Below are 19,127 nucleotides of genomic sequence, written 5' to 3' on the forward strand. Positions count from 1 at the left end.
AGATGTGAAAACTCTTACCAAGGAATGTACTTTTTTTCATTATTAAAATTTTAAGATAACTTGTTATAACTTGCCTAACTTGAATTTTACCTGTTACTCAAGTGCCATTTAATATTCATTACCAAGGTATGGAAACTAGCTTCTACTGGCTTGATTGCTAAAATGAGGTCTTGAGCTTTAAAAATGTCTGCTTTATATATATATATATATATATATATATATATATATATATATATATATGAATGAAGCCAATGAGAAGCTTTCACCATTATTGTTGGCCTTTTATGAAAGTGCAAAGCCCACATTCAGGAATGAGGAGACATTGTCTATATAGTTTCTCAAATTTCCATCTTTTTCATATCAAAATGTCATTAGGACAAATAATTGTAACTCATGGTCTCAATCTAAAGCATGTCTTATATTCAGAACTCCATAGAACATGAATAATTTTTAAGATGTCAGGATATCTAAAGCTATATACAGAATCTCAAAGATTGCCTTTAAATATACTGCTCTAAGTTTCTAGTGCCTGGATTTTATTTATTATAGATATGGATATATTTCAATTTCATGCATGAATACTACACTTACGCATCATTCTCATCCCTCTGTTCTACACACACATGCACTTGCACACATAACACAGGCACACATACACACAAATATTTCCATATCCTACTGAGTCCACGTAATGTTGCTCATACATACATACATACATACATACATACATACATACATATATTTATGGTTGGAAACTGGTATTGGAGAACCTATAAGGTGACATGTCTCTGGAGAAAACTGACTTTCTATCTCTCAGCAAGCATTCATTCATTGATTGCCGCTTTCATCAAAGGGAGGGCCAAGTGAGATTTTCCATATAGAAAAGTGGTGCCTGAATTTTCACAAGAGAAGTTCAAACCTTGTCCACTGGGAAAGAAGGCAAGTAAATCACTGGAAATGAGTTCCTATAATCAGACTCTGAGATGAAGAGTTGTTTACACGAAGTTTATTAGGGAAAGTTCAAGAAAGTGTCAGTATTGAACCTTACATGAGCTGCATAATCCAGAGGGTAACAGCAATTAGGAAACCTTCCACCATTTTTGTTGTTGTTGTTTAAAAATGGTTTACTAAGGATTACTCCACCTCCACATGTTTACATGTTCCATAAAACGATCCTTATCAGTGTTGTTGGGGCTCTACTTGAGACCTTTGTATAGTGTTGATTTCTCTGGACTTCTTCCAGCTGCCTGACATTTCACTGAGGAATTCTACATTAAGATATTCTTTATGTTATAAAGGCCTGAATAGAAAAATGCTCTAAACTTAAAGGGACATTAGCTTCTTAAAAAGAAACAGGTCAGGAGGGAAGGAGGGACCTGGGAGGGAAAGTGGACAGGGCAGGGATAGAGGGGAGCCTGATCTGGTATTGGGTGAGGGAAAAGGACTGAAGCCCCGAGGGCCATCAGAAAGAATAGAAGCAGGCAACCTCAGGAGATAGAAGGTGAGCAGATCCTCCAGAATGCACCAGTGACTTGGGAGGTGAGAGACTCTCAGAACTCAAAGGGAGGGACCTTAGATGAAATGCATGACAGTAGGGAGACGGAACTTATAGAGTTCACCTCCAGCAGGTAGACAGGGCATCAAGTGAGGGATGCGTTTGCCATCCAACAGTTAAAACTCTGACCCATAATTGTTTCTGTCTGAAAGAACTGAAGGGATGGGCATGGAGAGGAGCCTGAGGAAAAGAAGTTTCAGCAACAGGTCCAAAGTGGGATCCAGCTTAAGGAGGATCTCAAGGCCTGACGCTGTTACTGAGGCTATGGAGAGCTCACAAAAAGGGGCCTATCATGACTGCCCTCTGAAAGACCCAACAAGAAGCTGAAAGAGTCAGATATAGATATTTGCACCTAACCAATGGACAGAAGCTGCTGACCTCTGTGGTTGAATTAGGGAAAAGCTGGAAGAAGCTGAGGAAGTGGGCAACCCTATAGGAGGACAAGCAGTCTCAATTAACCTGGATACCTGAGATCTCTCAAATCTTGGACCACCAACCAGGCAGCCTACACCAGCTGATATGAGGATCTGAACACATATACAGCGGAAGACTACTGGGCCTGGGTTCAGTCAAAGAAGATGCACCTAACTCTCAAGAGACTGGACGCCTCAGGGAGTTTAGAGGTCTGGTGGGGTGGAGTGTTGGGGGTGGGGACATCCTCGTGGAGACAGGGGGCAGGGAGAAGGTATGGGATGTGGAACTGAAAAAGGGTGAACCAGGAGGGAAATAAAATCTGAAGTATAAATAAATAGACAAATAAATAAATGTTTAATTTAAAAGAAAAGAAGAAACAGGTCTATGGAAGAATAACAAAGGCAGAGTTGACTAATGGAAGATACTAACCTGAGATGAGACTCTGAAAATATATACTCAGGCAATGTGACATGGTTTCAGGACTTTAATTACCTTCATGTTTGTCGTAATATAAAGTGGTGCTGTTTGAATTTTGTTATTCCAGAATTATCCAGTTTTCCAACCTCCAGTAGGGGATGAAACTCAAGGCAATGAACATTTCTGGACATTGGGTGATTTCAAGTGATGTAAAGGCAAGTAGTCACATCCTACTTATCAAAAATGGTGAGTGTAAACAGATATACATAAATGAGTATCTACAACCATCATGGATGAAAATAATTTAACCACAGTGGGATGCATAAACATACAGATAGAGTGAAGAAAAACAGTGAAAGGTATATTACATTTTCTAGATGAATTTTAAAATTGTTTTGGAGTTTTTAGGGTATGATGATAATATTGTGTGGGACAATCAGTTAATGAATTAAAGCTGATAACTACCTTCCCTACATATCTTCTTTTTCTAAATGAATTAACAGTTTAACCATGACTACATAGTGACAAGAAAATTAAAATCAATTAATCCTATTTGCTCCTACTTAATCAAAGTCAACACAGACTTTCCATTTTTTTCCAAAGGGAAGTTTTTCTTACTGGACTACATATGAATTTATGACAGTTTGGGCTCAACAGAAACAATACTATGTCACTCTTTGCTTCTAATAAGCTTGCTTCTCCATGAATGTCTATTCCAATTTTTTAAGAAGCACTTTAAGATTCTGCCATATTCACTTAAAGAAATAAAATCCTTTCCAACATTTTGATTGCTGCCATTGTACGACATGGATATCTTTGTTTGAACACTGTCAGTGGAAAAGAACTGCAGTTAACTCAGTGAATCAGAATGTGGACTTAACCAAAGAGTTGTTGCTTAGGGAAATTCAAGTAGAAAGATAGACCCACACCCAGGACATATACTTAAATAGAAGGTAAAGCATATGTATTTCCATACCTCAGGTCTCATTTTTACAAAATTTTTACTGTAAGTTTTCCTTGAATGGGTGTTCTTTTTGATTCTAGATAAATGTTTCACACTGCACTGAGAAGGTCAGTTCAGGGCACTACAGCAGTATCAGCACTGCCTTATAGTCATATTAGTGGAAATCTGAAAGCCTCATCTCTACAGCAAATGTGTAGAGGACTGGGTTTAAAGGTCTAGACTTGAAATTCAGCTATTCAAAATTGAAGGATGTTTTATTACATTTTCTCTTTAGAGCTCTGGTGCTAAGAAATCTAAAGTACCCAATATATTTTAATATGGAGAAGCTGTTAAATAAATGCCTTAAAGCTTTCTAACATTTCACTGTGCTAACATGGGTTGTGTGAAAAGAAACTATTTGTGATCCTGTTATATCAATTGCTAACTGTACCTTTGCTGGTGTTACTTAAGCCTCCCGAGCCTTAGTTCTCTCAGCTGAAAGATGGAAAAAATCACTGTGAATGAAACCAGCCATGAACAACGTTTAAAGGACTCTGGTTCACAATCTGACTGTGATCAGTCATAGTTATTGTTTCCACTTCTTCGTGGTCAATTCACCTATACTTTCTTCTCTACCTATCTCTCCACTGAAAAAGATTCCTACAAAACTGTCATCATCCTTTCTGCTAAAGCTAAAGCTAATGAATACATTGGTGTCCATTTGACAGCTTTGGCCACTGCATCCTTCTGAAGTATATGGCTCTGTTGATATTTCATTAGTCATAACTGTATTCAGGCACTGTTCTAAGTGTTTTACATAAGAAATTATATTATACTATTTAGAGTGTTTCAGCTACATTTTACAGATGAACAAATAATGCTCAAAGGCATTTTCATATTCGGTTACAGAGCTTATGAATGATAAGAGCTAGGTTTCAGGAGGAAGCATGACATTACTAAAATTACTACCCTACACTGGATTTTTATCTCACTCTATATTCTTAATGTGTTATTACTCAGATGATGTGTTTCTAGATTGTATTTTCTTGTGATATTTTATTTTTATATGGGAAAGTTATAAATTCCTCCAATGTGAAGAAATATATATATATATATACATATATATATTTACATTTATATTATATATATTACATATATATTACACATATATGTATATGTATGATTTCTGTATTATATATATTCTAAAGTAATATCACACAGGCGTTTTAGAGCCTGGTTTATTAAATAGTTGGTCAAGGTCTATAGAGGTCAGCCAACTGACTGTGAAAGTCATGAAAATATTGGGACAAGTACAAGTGTTCTTAAATCACAGTAACCAAATTTAATTCAAAGTAACTATATAATGAAGCTAATATGTTTCTGTTTGTGCTTACATATGTTGAATTATACGGTGTCACTGCAGCCTTGCCTCTGAATATAGAACATACACACATTGCACTATCCACTCTCTCTTAACACACACCAACAAATGCTACCTGAATAGTGCCACATCCAAGATTATTGTATATTAGTGATTACAGTAGCTTTATTGCAAATATAAATTTCCTCCTCATATAGAAATATAACAATTTGATTATGGAGAGGAGAGTAAAGGCTTTCAATCAATTTTTCTAATAACATTCTTCAGTATTTAAGGATACATTTGAACAACCTTCAATTGTAACATGTTAGCATGTACAGTTATCTCAATGAAAAAATGTTCCACATATGTACAGCCATTTGAATACTTGGCCCACAGTTGGTAGCACAGTTGGGGTGTGTATGGAATCTTTAAGACATATGTCCTTGATGGAGGAAATACATTACTAGAATCAGGCCCTCTGCTCCATGTTTTCAGTTGAAGATGTGATCTTTCAGCTTCCCCTGCTCTGGCTGCCTACTACCATCCCTTCCCAGGCATTATAAACTCTCCCTATGAAACTGTAGCCAAAATATACTCTCCATTCTTTAAGTAATTTTTGGTCATGGTATTTTACACAAGAAAAAAAAAACCAGCTAATTGAGAAGTTGGTACCAGGAATGCTATGAAGACTGGAACATATTGGGTTTTTTTTGGTGGTGGTAGCAGTGGTGGTGGGGAGTGGGGGGGTGTTGTTTGAGAAATTTGGAAGACTTTAGAATTTTGGACTAGAAAATCAGTTCTAAGAAAAGATTAATGGGTCAGTCTAGTAAGTCTCCAAAAGATAGTAATGTTATGTTGCATTTGTAATGGTGTTTTATCTCAGCAACAGAAATGTAACCAAGGTACTTGTATTAAATTTGAGTAACCCCAATAAAACTCAGTTCACAAAATTGGTCTTTGATGGTAGACTTACTTTGGATTATCTTTGGTACCTATTACTTGGTCATGTTTCCCTGTGAATAGTGTCATACTACAACCAAGGAAGGCATAAAGGAAGGGACTCTTCCTGGGACCCAGGCAGTCCCAGGCTAAAACTCACTACAAGGCTACAAGTCCCAAGCCAGACTTCCTTCTTTCAGGCTATACTCTCCATAACTACTGGTGGCTCCTTTTGGTTAATGCATAATTTTGAAGGAGGAGAAAAATGCTTACTCTCCTGGCCTGCTGACCTAAACGAACAAGTCTCCAAAGAATAGTCCAACGTGTCTATAAACCTTGGTTTTCTTGTCATTCCCCATTGCAGTCTGTAATAGCTTCTCTCAAAGCTCCTGTGCCCTATTGTAATTCTTCCTTACAAAGTCATGAAAATTGTCTTGGGAGTTAAGATCTGGATTTCCTCTTCTGCAATATTTGTGAAACAAAACAAAACAAAAACAAAATATGTTCCTTCTTCAGGTCAACAAGGCCACTTCCTGAGAGGATAGTCCTCATATTTTGTCTGAACTTCTCTCTGAGAATCTGGATGAGACTGCCAGGCTTCCTGTATACACAGGCTTAAGTATTAGACTGCAAATATAACCTCATCCATTCCATACCTAAGTCATTTCCCTTGCAAAGCCTTCTTTGGGTTAGAAACCAGCATCAGATTTCAAACCCAGCAGACACCACTTTTAGGGACCTGAAGTTCTGAGAACTCCCTTATCTCTGACCAAACAGGTTCAACCAGAATTTCCCAAATACTTCTAGCCCTCTCCTGTCTTGTCCTGGATGGCCCTTTCCTTAAAGACAAGGTTTAAATGGCACCCTGATTGCCTGCTAGAAATACTTAGCCAGGATTTGTTTATCAGGATCTGTTTCTGGATCATGATAGCATTTTTTCCTCCACCAGCATGCTCCTTAAATTAGGTCCTTGGAAACTACCTGCTTTCTCTAAACTTATGCTAAAACAGAATCTCTGAGTCCCTTTCAGGCAAGCCCCATTTTTGCTTATTTAAGTGTGGTTCCAAGGGACACAGAAACAGCTTAGCAAATGTTGGAACAACAAAACACGTGGAAGTGAAGCAAGGGGGGTATATTTCAGGAAGGCTACCAGGTTATTAAACACCACTCACCTAGATCCCCATCGGTGTTTTTTATCTCCTACTGGGTTCTTTCTTCAGTTTATCTAACATTACAGTAACACCGCAGAGCAGTTTCACAGCCATGAGTGTGGGTTTCCTGAATGTGGCCTGCTCTTCATCCCAAGTTCTGGTAACTGGTAGAACTAAAATATATTGAAGGAACTCCATCCTCACAGGACCTAGCTACTAGTAGGGTGCTCTGTGGTCTCAACGCATAAGAACTGCTTCTTGAGCCACCCAGATACCCACCAATAGGGATTATTCTAAGAATGGAGGACACACTGCAACATAGTCTCCCAATGTTTCAGATAACTGGTGTGTTACATGATGAGGAAATGTAAAGTTCTGACCAATGTGTTACAAGTATTTTTAAAAAATGAATAAATGAGCCAGAAGGAGACAAGAATTGATGGTTCTGGTCTATACAGATGATGGCTCTCAATTCCTTTTCATGAATACATTAATAATTGTTGTCACAACAACAGCTGGACAGAATGTATCCATCCAGTGACTAGAAGAGTCAGTTATGCTTCAACACACAATTTGATTAAAATCGAATGAAAATAGAGAATAAATCACTTACCAAACTCCTAGTTTTATTGAGGCTTTAGGATTGAAAGAAATAAAGATGAGATAAAAGATAAAACAAGGGACACATTTTGCCCGGATTCAGTGCTAGGACAAAATTCTGGATACAGGATCCCTAGAATTGGAAATGTAAATTCCAGCCAGTTACTTATGGAAGCAACAGTGTTTCAGAAGATAAGACTTAGGAGCTCTTTTCAGCATCTTTAGTTGAATGAGAAGATGGCTGCAGAGAACGACAGAGACCCTTAACTATAGCCCATATGTAAGTATTTTAAGGGGGCTTCTGTCAGAATGGGAGAAGGTTTGCCTGTATCTGTGCTCAAATGTGTTCTACAGCAGGGGTTGAGGGTCCAGAGTCACAGTTTCTCTGCTTAGTATATTTGCCATTGTTTCTGAATAACTTGCACTGACATAGATTAAATTTCAAAAGATGCAGATATTTCTCCAGTGACTAAGTGTTTACTTCCATCACGGTGAAGTTGAACATACAACAAATGAAACACTTTTAGATAGTCACTGTGGCTGTGGAAGAAGAAAACAGAGCAGACCATTGATGGGTGTGGAGGTAGAAGGATAATACCTAATTTTTATGGTCATAAAATTTTTATGGTTGTTGAGCTCTGATTTTAATAATGGAAATAAGAAACCTTATTAAGTTCTTGAAGGAAACATTGCTCAAAATAGAGAATGCATTCTAAGGACTTCTAAAGGAAAGAAGCTTATGCAAAGAGCAGGAAGGGGTTTAAAATATCTGGGATGAAACAGAATTGTCACAGATGTGGACGGTCTCCCTTCAATCTCACATCAGGAGAAGAAAACATTTGTTCATGAAAACCCCAGGTAGGGGGATATGTTAAATTCAGTGTGACTAGATCAGTGTGGGCTACAAAATTGAATATGTTAACTGGATTGAGTGGGGAATATTGTGTTCTAAAACTTGAGTCAAGCCAGGGTAGATTTAGGCACAATTTCAGACATGATACAAATGAGTTGTCTTTGATAGGTTCACAGAAATGAGAATTTTCATCAAAGTTCATCATTTCAGGTATGGGGTACAGAGGGGGCCATGGGTACTTGCAAAAGTCAAGGATACAGATTTAGAGTGGACTAGACTGCCCCAGCCCACATGCAGTGACTCCAAATAATCTGATATAGTCATGTTTTCCATTCTTCATCAAATGAATGGTACCAGTGTTACCACAACTTTTCAGAGGTATATAGCAGTCTCCCCTACATATACATTGTGAACTGTGGGAGTTGGAGTTAAGCTCTGAGGTCCATGATATGCTGAGGGCCTGGGTCTGTGTCCTTTCAGAGTCAAGGAGTGAGCTGGAGGGTGGATTAGGATGCCCCAACCCAGATAAAGCTCCACCAAATAATGTAATTGTGCTATGGCAAGCCTGGCACCAACTTGGAACTCCCTTCTATGAATAGCTCATTTAGTCTTTCTGTCTGCAGGGAGCCAGGCTTTGAGTTTCCTGGATTGGAAAATGTAAGTGTCACTTAAAGCAGCTAAAGTGAGAATTTAGGATGGACTGGAGCGATTCTTTTCTATGGGGGTGGGGGGGGTTCCACAATTAATGCCACTGATCTATTGTAGTAACATGGGCACCAAGATGTTACCCATATATGTGCACAAACTGGCATCTCCTTTTTACATCCCAGGATTCTGTACATAAGAGTCATCTTTCAAGAGTTTTAGAATGCAGAGAGGCTGGATCTGTTCAGAATAAAATTTCAAGCTGAGGGCGGGTTGTGGAAGCTCCAGCACACATAAGGCAGTCTTTGTTTGAGAAACATCACTACCAAGGGTCCTGCACCAAAGTGACTGTCATCCCTACAGAAACAACCACTTGTTTGTACCTACATTCTCATCAGAGAACTTCGGAATGTTCTAACCATTTTTTGAGTTGTCCTAAATTTGAGAAATGCCTCAGTGAGTGCTCGTAACATCAGAAATTAGCCTCCTTCTCACTTTCCACATGTGGGCGCTTAGGAGATAAAGGATCATTTTGTGTGGTTTCTGGACAGGAGACAGCCACTCGGTATGATATTTTCAGAGTGTAGGTGAAAGTTTAAAGTTGACTACAATGGTCCTTTTAAGAATAGGAGGTTCCCTCACATAATTCACTGCTCTGCCCAGATTTAGCCTAGATTCCAATGGCGCAAACAGAAAAATGGGACCCTTCTAATTTCATTGCTGCCTACTCTGAACAGGCACTATTTTCTGTCAGTTTCTCTGGACAGGCACTGTTTTTTGTCATTCCTGGAGGGTTAAAGGGGTATTTAATTTGCAGAGGCTAAGCAAGACCTGAGAGTGGAATGTGGAAGCTCTACTCTGGACGGAGAGACTATAGATACTATCACTGTTCTGGTCTGATACGCAGTCCTTGAAACTGGACTGACTTGTTGAAAGGCTCCCTTTCCTCTGCTTCCCTCAGGGGATGGGGAGCTTCTGTTCTTAGGAGACACTTCAGAGCTTCCCAGAGAGAAGAGGATGGTGTAACTTTCTGAGTCCAGGTGGAAGCTCGCAGTAGATCTCAGAAGCGGTTCTAGATAGAGAAATCTTAATAACCAAGATACCTTGTGTCCTTTTGAGGGTCTTGCATAAAGTCAGGGAGGAGTTGTGGCAATGTTTGGGGGCCTAAACTTCCGCATCTACATCCGGGGACTTGGATGACTCAGAGACCTTTAGTGATGTCCCTGGAGGCTAGAAGATTCCTTAATGCTGATTTGTGGGAATGTTCCCCTCCCCTGTGTTCTACGGTTAAATCCTGACGGTTTGGGGACTCAGGGCCATTTTGAGAAGCTCTCGGAAGGGTAAAGTCCTCTCAGCACGCTCTGCTTCTTCAGGCACATATTTCAGAGCTGGCACACCAGGCTTTCTGAATCCAGAGACGTGGGGGAATCAAGCCCTTTTGTGAGGGTCCTTGGAAGGGGTAAGTACACGTAGTGCTTTCTTAATCCAGGGACTTAGGGGACTCAATCATTTTGTAAATATCCTGGAAGAGGTGATTCCAGTTAGCACCTTCTATATCCTGGAACTTTAAAGATTCAACTCAGACATTCTGCGAGTGTCCTCAAAGGGGAGATTCTAGTTAGTAATTTCATCCAGGGACTTCATGGACTTAAGAGGCTCAGCACCTTTTTTTTTTCCTTTTTTCTTTTTTCCTTTTTTAAAATTTATTTATTTTTAGTGAGTGTCCTGTGACAGGGAATTATAGTCAGTGCTTTCTACTTCTGGGGACTTCTGAGGCTCAGAGCCACTTTGTGAGTATTCAGGAAGGAGGTAATTATAGTCAGTGCTTTCTACTTCCTGGGCGGTCAGAGGCTCAGAGCCATTTTGTAAGTGTCCAGCAGGGGGGAAAGTCAGCGCCTTCTACTTCCGGTGACTTCGGAGGCTCAGAGCCATTTTGTGAGTGTCCAGGAAGGGTGGTAGTTCCAGTCAGCGCCTTCTACTTCCGGTGACTTCAAAGGCTCGGAGCCATTTTATGAGGTTCCTGGAAGGTGGAATTCCTCGTCAATGCTTTTTGCTTCCGGAGACTTGGGGGGAATCAGAGCCATTTTGTGAGGAGGGAGATGACCACGCCCTGCTATAGGAGTCCAGGTGAGAATAGAGGGTGGACTCCGGAATCCTCTTTCAGGATTGAAGGGCCTCAAGTAATGTAGTCTTACCCCTTTGATTACTATGATATCAAGTGGGGCCTTGCCCCACAAGCCTCTTGTCATTGTTCGGCAGGCCAGTCCCTGAGAATTATACAGGCACAGTTTTGAGATTATGAGGAAGAAGCTCTTGTCCAGGATTAAAGAATGACTGGACAGTGGACTCGAAAATTCCAATTTAGAGTTAGGGTCCCACAATATTAAAGTTGTACCCCCATGGTGAGCACTGAACCAAATGGGCATCCAATTTTAATAAAAAGTCCTTTGACCATGTGCTCACTGTACACAAATAGAGAAAAGCAATATTTAGAGGTCCCCTTAAACTAGATGGGAACTTTGCTTTTGGGGTGTGTGTTGCACCAGAATGTGGACTGCAGGAGCCTCAGTTCATTTAGAATAATGTTTCTTAATCTGTGGGTCAAAACTCTTTTGGGAGTCATATGACCCTGTCACAGGGGTCACCTTAGACCAGAAGAAAATATAGATACTTACATTATGAATTGTAACTATAGTAAAATTACAATTATGAAGTTACAGTAAAAATAATTTTATGAAATGGTATCATAACATGAAGAACTATAGTAATGAGTCACAGTACTAGGAAGGTTGAGAAGCAGGGATCTAGAGTGAACTCAAGTTATAATTAGAGTGGTGTGTGCTGGCAGGAATTAAGTTGTATCCACACACTTACATACTCTCCAATAACTGGACGAACAGAAGAGACTCCAGAAAGAAGAGGGGCCCATGCTTCTGTCCATCAAGATAGGTGCTGGGAGTAGTTAGAAAAACTTGTCAGAGATAGACAGGCTGAGATTTTAAAAAGCTACATTGTATAATTTTGACCATACTGATGCAAATCAAGGCTGACTTGTGGAGAACGTGCTCCTCTCCTATCTTAAGTAACTTGCTTTTGGGATTTAGGGAACTCAGAGCCATGTGTCAATCAATGTTCCTGGTGCTCAGAGTATGACAAGAATGAGCCCTCCCAGTGCTCCCCCATCCTCCACAGTCCACACTGGTTCTGTGTAAGACTTTGGACCAAAGATGTCACCTCTCATTTCCTGTTAAGGGGTTTAGATTGAGGTCAGGTTTGGCCTGGGCCTGGGTCTAAAGGTCAGCAGGGGCCTTATAAATCATACTTGGAAAACCTTCAGAATCCCCAGGAAAAAAAGAGGGATCCAATTCATTCTGCCTGTCTTGACAAATACCCCAGGGTTCTTGAGATGAACTTTGTCTTCACTTCTCCTCCGCAGGGAGGTGAGCCTGTACAGTGTGTGGTATCACCAAACAACAGACAGAGCTACCAGAGGGAATTGTCTAATATCTTCCAACAATCCAGGTGAGCACTCACTGTGAGAAGTATAGATTTGAAAAGACCCTACATCTACTCTTAACAAGGAACTAGAATCTACATGGATCATTTCTGATGCCTGGAGAACCCTGGATGGGTGGCTAGTGTTACGGGTTTATTTTTGTTTGCATGTCTACTGGTGAATGTTACCTGGGAAAAGATGCCCTTGATCCTAGGATTAATGTCATTTCAGAGGAGGGAGCTACATATGGAGAGCAGAAGTGTTTAGTAGCTAGACCTCCTATGAGGATTATATCTGAAATCAAGGAAAAATACTTTGCAGACTGCATATGCCCTGGGGTCATAGCTTAGGGGGTTTAAGTGCCTTGTTTACTTAAACTGTCTCTGACAGGATATGAGAGTTTGGAGAAAATAAGGTCAGGGGTAAAAGAGAAATCTCAAGGATGGGGTGAGATGAAATTCAGGTGGTCTTTGGAAACCCATATTTAGCAGAGATGACCCCATGTCATGTATGTGCTCATCACTGGAGATCTCACACAGAGGTAGATGAGACTATTACCGGCTCACTTCTCCTGAGAGCTTTAAGGATCACAGGGAGGTGAGGAATGTGATAAGAGTGGGAGACTTTGGTTAACTACAGGGCTTCCAGGACCAGGCAAGTTCCAGGTAAGGATATCAGAGGATGATTAGATGAAACACCAGCCTAGAGCACGGACATGGGTCCCCAGAAAAGTCTTTCCTGAACCGTTTTCTCTACAGCAGTCTTTTGCAAAGGTGTCAGTTTGAACTTCCTGTCTTATTTCCAGCCATTAGTCTAAAGGAGCTGAAGGCCTTGACTCAAATCATCAGAGGAAGGATCTGGTGCATCAGTACGAAGGTAAGAGCCAAGGGAGTCTTATCAGCCAGCACAAAGGCTCAGAGCCTCCCTGCCCTCCTGTAAGTAGTGGGAAAACCTAGGCACTTTGGATGGGTTCCCTTCCCTCACCTCTGGTTCCCCTTGTCTGACAAAGCAAAACCCCTTGTTTTAAGGAATATGGATATGGGGGTCATATGGAAAAACCTCTTTCTTTACATTTATCCTGGGTCAGGCTGATCTTATATCTTAACAAAATGTCATCATACTGACTTGATCTGGACCTGATATAAGTAGGTGAGGCACCCTCACTTCCTTTGAGTGTATCTCAGAGGCACAGAACTACTTGGCATTTGCCTCAGAGAAGATGGACCTGGAGAAGCCATGACTTTCCCTCTTTCAAGTGTTTTGGGGTGCATGCAGTACCACAGTCCTTTGACCTGAGAGTACTACCCAAGAAAATTCCTGTAACAGGCTTTTTGGGTAGCTGCCCCTGGATAGTCCCCTCACATTTTTCCTTTTCTCCTCAAGCTTTTGAATCTTCATCCCTGTAACCTGCACGGTATCCTGCCTGCTCTTTCCAAGGAAATTCAAGATGGAACCTACTGAGAATGGCCAGAACTTTAACCTCTGCGACATCCTGACTCAGGCCCAAGTCGAAGAAAGGGGCCCCAGGGATGACCAGGGCCCCATAGCTGAGGCAGGGGAGGTAGAAGCCATTGCCGCCATCTCAGGGGATGAGTCTGCTGGAGGAGCACCTAGCTCTCCCCAGCGTGCTCAGACAGCCTCCACTCCTCCCACTGACATGGGTTCTACTGCAGAGGCATCATCTGGCAATCCTCTAGAAGGGATGCCTGATACCGAGTTCATTTCCGAGGGTGGACTAAATGAAAAGATAATTGATTTGGTGAGATTCCTGCTCGTTAAGTTTCGAAGGATGGAGTTAACCAATAAGGAAGAAATGATGCAGAAGGTATTGAGAGATTATGAGGAGCACTATTCTGTGATCTTTAGTAAGGCCGCTGAGTGCATGAAGCTGATTTTTGGCATTGACATGTTGGAAGTGGACCCTTTTATCCACTCCTATTTTCTTTACCCTGCTCTAGGGATCACCTATGATGGTTTGCTGCATGGAGTTATAGGTGTACCCAAGACAGGTCTGGTTATAATTGTCCTATGCATCATCTTTATAGAGAACAATTGTGTCAGCGAGGAGGTATTCTGGTATGCAATGAATAACCTAGGGATGTATGCTGGAGTTGATCATTACATATTTGGGGACCCCAGGAGTCTCATCACTGAAGATTTTGTAGAGGAAGGGTATGTGGAATATAGGCAGGTACCCAACAGCCAACCTCCTCGATTTGAGTTCCTGTGGGGCCCAAGGGCGTATGCTGAAACTACCAAGATGAAAATCCTGGAGTTTTATGCCAACATGGTTAGGCAGGATCCTACATCGTATCCCGAGAGGTATGCAGAGGCTTTGAGGGAAGAGCAAGAGAGGGCCTAGGCCAGAAAGCCCAGCAAATGATAGATATTACTGCTCTGACCAGCACAACCTGTAATGCACTACCAGTTTATCATCAGACAGAACAGTAAAATAAGCGGTAGACCCCCAAATTAGAGCTATTGGAAAGAGATTGTAACTCATTCCTTTCTTATTGTTCTGTTTGGGTGACATAAGCTCATTATTTTAGAATGTTGTTAACTTTTACTATAAGGCTCATCTACTTGAGAATTTTAAGATTAAAAATGACATCAATAATGCCTTGTGTTGATTTAGGTCAGGAGAACTTTGTTATCTTAAAAACAAATAAGAATGTTTTCTAATTTGTAATATGTCACACCATATAACACCATTAAAGTTGGAATTTCCTAAACAACAAAAAACATACTGGCATTAACATAAAGAACAGAATAAAATTAAATGTTTCTTGTGCATCTATGTTTAGTCTCTCATTCTGGTTAACTAATTAAGATTAAAACTAAAGTAAACTAAAGGAACTCTCTTCCCAAAGCCTTTTCTGAGACCTTATCTTTGCAAAGTCCTGTGTTATAAGTGGGATGTAAGGGAAACCAGATCCCTCTCTACCCTTGGATAATTGGTTCATAGCAGAAGCCAGACCATGAGATTCCCTTTAGGTCACAAGCCCTAGTACAGAAAGACTGTAGAAGGCGGGCCCTCCTGAGAAGTCCTGTGTCAGTGCCTTAAGGTAAGACAGCATGGGAGGTGATTGCAATTAAACTGCAAGTAGCTAAGGCCAGGGCTTTGGGTGGTGTGACTGACTTAGGGCTGAGAGAAGGGAAAACTATGAGCAGCCATTTCCAGTGGACTTCAGCAGAGAGGAATCAGCCTGAGAGTGTCACTTAGTAGTGAAACACTTCAATCAGAAAGGCTGTATGTAGCCCTCTCACATCAAAACACAGAACTAAGATATTCAGAGAAGAATCTTATTCTGAGGCATGAATGGGAGTTACAGCTTAATGAACTCAAGGTTTACTGCTGTATTCTTCAGGAGGTTCCTAACACATATGGGACAATCATGGGAAAGTGAGGCTTAGAGCTCCTAGACAGGGCTTTACCTCCTTGGTGGGAGACACAAAGTTGATTACTAAGATCACTTTAAATGTTTCTTAGGCTTATGCGTATTTTGTTTGCATATAAGTGAATGGAGTATTTATGTCCCTGATGCCTAGAGAGGCCAAAAGTGGGTGCCAGATCCTTTAGAATTAGAGTTAGAATGTTTGTGAGCCTGTGAGTACCATAAACAAAACTTTGCCCCACTGATTAAAAGACCAGCAAGTGCATTGATTAGCCAAGCTTTCTAGCCCCAGGTAAAATTAAACTTTAAAATAATTACATGTGTATATCTGTGTGGGCTCAATAAGTGCATCCCACTGTACACTTATGGGCAGCAGAGGACAGTTTGCACATTATTTCCTGCCTCCCTCGATGTTGAAGCAGGACCTCTCATGATTCTGCAGCTGCATTTCTTAGTCTGGGCTAGCTGTCCTGAGAGATTGTGGCCAGTTCTCCTTCCTCTACCTCCCATCATGATAAACGTGTGCTAGGATTTCAGTTACACCAGGTTGAACCTCACACTTTCTGTGGTTTGGGAGGGATATAACTCCAAATGTCAGGCTAGAGCAGCTAGCACTTTTACCCTCTGATCCTTTGCCTGGACCCTAAGATACCTTTGTAGTTCAGTTCTCACCACTGTAATTTTGCCCTCTTTAAGTGTATTCATTTTAAGTAGCTGGTGAACTATTAAAAGGTAGTGCTTTGACTGGAAAAGCCTCTGGGAGGGACAAAAGTGAGAAGCTGATCCTGGACTCACACTGTAGGAGTTTTCCTGTATCAAGTTTGACATGTGTCCAAAAAGAGGGAGAATTTAATGAGTTTTATTTCTGAAATTTCACTGTGGCTGCTAAGCTGTATTGTGCCCCACTGGGCTACATGTTCTCTTGATATATCCTGATGAACAGGGTAAGCAGCATGGCCTCAGGGAAGAAGGGCTGGAATTAAATTCTAATAGAAGTAACAATCATCTACTTTTTACTATGATTTTCCTCATTAAGAAACTGTACTGGGCCCTTAAATGCAGGACACAAATTCTAGCAGCCCCTTTGAACAGGCTTTATCACTTCCTACAAGAATAGCACCACAGCTCCCAGCCTTGGGAATACTTCTAATTCCTGGATAATTAGTAACAATGCTGGGTGGAGACCACGTTTCAGTATGCAACTTTGTCTTGCTGGATGTTCCTGTTTGCCTCCTCTGGAGGCCAGAAAGACTATTTTGCCCTTCCAGTGATCACTGTCACAGAGCATGTGATGAAGTGTTCAGGGAAAGAGTAGTCATGTTGAACATAGATTAAATTAAATTTAAAAGAAGAATGCATGAATTTTGTAGCAAATCTGATCTTAGAATCCTAAGAGATACATAAAGATACTGTCTCACAATCTACAGTAGTCACTTTGTTTTGGACAAAAGTAACAGTTATAGATACTCTAGTTACCCCATCAAAACCACCACTCTACTACTTGAGCAGGAAGTAATACACATAATATATTCATATATATTAATATGTTTATATAGTAATTACATAACATATTAATATATATTATTTACCAATATTAAAATTACATATTGTACATATAATAATATATATGATATATTAAATATCTTATTATGTATAATATATGCTATCTGCTTACCACATATATACATTATATATATTACATATATACATATATATGTGTATATAATTATATCTATAGTAGAATATATATTATAATATATATACATTTTATTTTATTATATATATTAACAATATGACAAAATTATAATATGTTAATATATAATATATATTGAATATACTCATATAATATGTAATTATGTATTTAAAATATATATTACAGCATATAAAATATATATTATATATTAAATATATAATACATAATATATAATACATATTCTTATATATTAAATGTATAAGTATATAGAATATATGTACATATTATATATTATATAGTTTATATAGTTTATATATCATATATTAACTATATGTTATTGTATATATTTATATACATTCATATATTTGATAATATAATATATACATATATACATATATTATATATACTTATGTATATTTATAAATATAATAATATATGAAATATATAGAAAATATATTATATGTAAATATATGATATATTTATATATAATTTATAATATATAATGTGTATATCATATATGTCATGTATACATTTATATATCAGAGACATTAAATAAAATTGCACATATTTCATAATATATAGATTATATATATTATTTTTGCTGCAAAATTAAAAAGTATAAATATATTTTAATTCTTTCTTAAGAAAACATTCCTTTATCAGCTGGCCTCCTTCTCAAGGTCATTGAATTTTCTTTCTGTACAGTTTTCTGGATATTGTAGCATCACAAGTTTAACTCTATTATGTGTTGAAAGAAATCCTCATATAATTTTGTATGTTGACACACATTGTAATTATTTAGACTATGAGGCTCCATGTATTCCTCATAAAAGAACATTGTTACGTTATGATTCCCAAATAGCATTGCCTTCTGTGTAGTTTGAGCATAGAAGATGCTAAGAAGTCCCTGTCATTGACACAAGCAAGTATGAGGTGAAACAAACTGAAAGGCAGCATTTCTGACATGCTCTAGCATGGTGGTCCTCAACCTTCCTAATGCTACAATCCTTTAATACATTTCCTCCTGCTGTAGTGACCCCCAACCGTAAAGTTATTTTCATTGCTACTCCATAACCGAAATTTTGCTATTATTATGAAACGTATTATAAAAATCTTATATGAAGGATACTTAATATGTGATCCCCTAAGGGGTCACAACCCACAGGGTGAGAACTGTTGTCTTAGAGGGAGGACTGAGGCTGTCCCTCTGCTTATGGCAAACGTCTACAGACAAGTAGGAGAGACAGATGAAGACAATAGGACCCCAGGCACACATTACTACTCTACGGGATCCAGTGATATTAGGCAGTGAATGATGTTTTGCCAAGGATCTATATTCTTGTCGGGCAGTGCTCGCGCCTAGGGATCATGGGCCTTTGGCGTGCGAAACAAGACCCGGAAGAACGGCTGATGGAACCGCAGCAGGGTACCGGGGTCGGCTGCGGCTGGCGTCAGCTCCAGGCTGGGCCAGTGGGGGTGGGCGGACAGACTCTGGGGTCGGGGGCATGGAAGGAGCCGGCCAAGCTGGCCCAGGGCCTTCGGCAGCCGGCCGGGCGGGGCTCGTGCTCCACGACAGTCTCCGGTCGGTTGAAAACCCCCAGAGGCGGGGGTGGCGGCAGCAGCAATGAAGGAGAGCACAACTGTGAACCAGGGCACAGCACAA

The 19,127-nt window shown here is 39.8% G+C and overlaps 1 protein-coding gene across 1 annotated transcript; it reads left to right on the forward strand.

The window, feature by feature from the left end:
• The first annotated feature begins 10,195 nt into the window (after positions 1–10,195).
• LOC114609766 (melanoma-associated antigen 10-like) lies at positions 10,196–15,167 on the forward strand. The gene is made up of 4 exons (XM_028754147.1): positions 10,196–10,343; positions 12,321–12,402; positions 13,182–13,252; positions 13,814–15,167. The coding sequence occupies exon 4, from the start codon at positions 13,824–13,826 to the stop codon at positions 14,736–14,738; it is 915 nt and encodes a 304-aa protein (XP_028609980.1). The 5' UTR covers positions 10,196–10,343; positions 12,321–12,402; positions 13,182–13,252; positions 13,814–13,823; the 3' UTR covers positions 14,739–15,167.
• Positions 15,168–19,127: the final 3,960 nt, after the last annotated feature.

This window comes from Grammomys surdaster, unplaced genomic scaffold, assembly GCF_004785775.1.
Source record: "Grammomys surdaster isolate TR1022 unplaced genomic scaffold, NIH_TR_1.0 125982, whole genome shotgun sequence".
Taxonomy (NCBI): Eukaryota; Metazoa; Chordata; class Mammalia; order Rodentia; family Muridae; genus Grammomys; species Grammomys surdaster.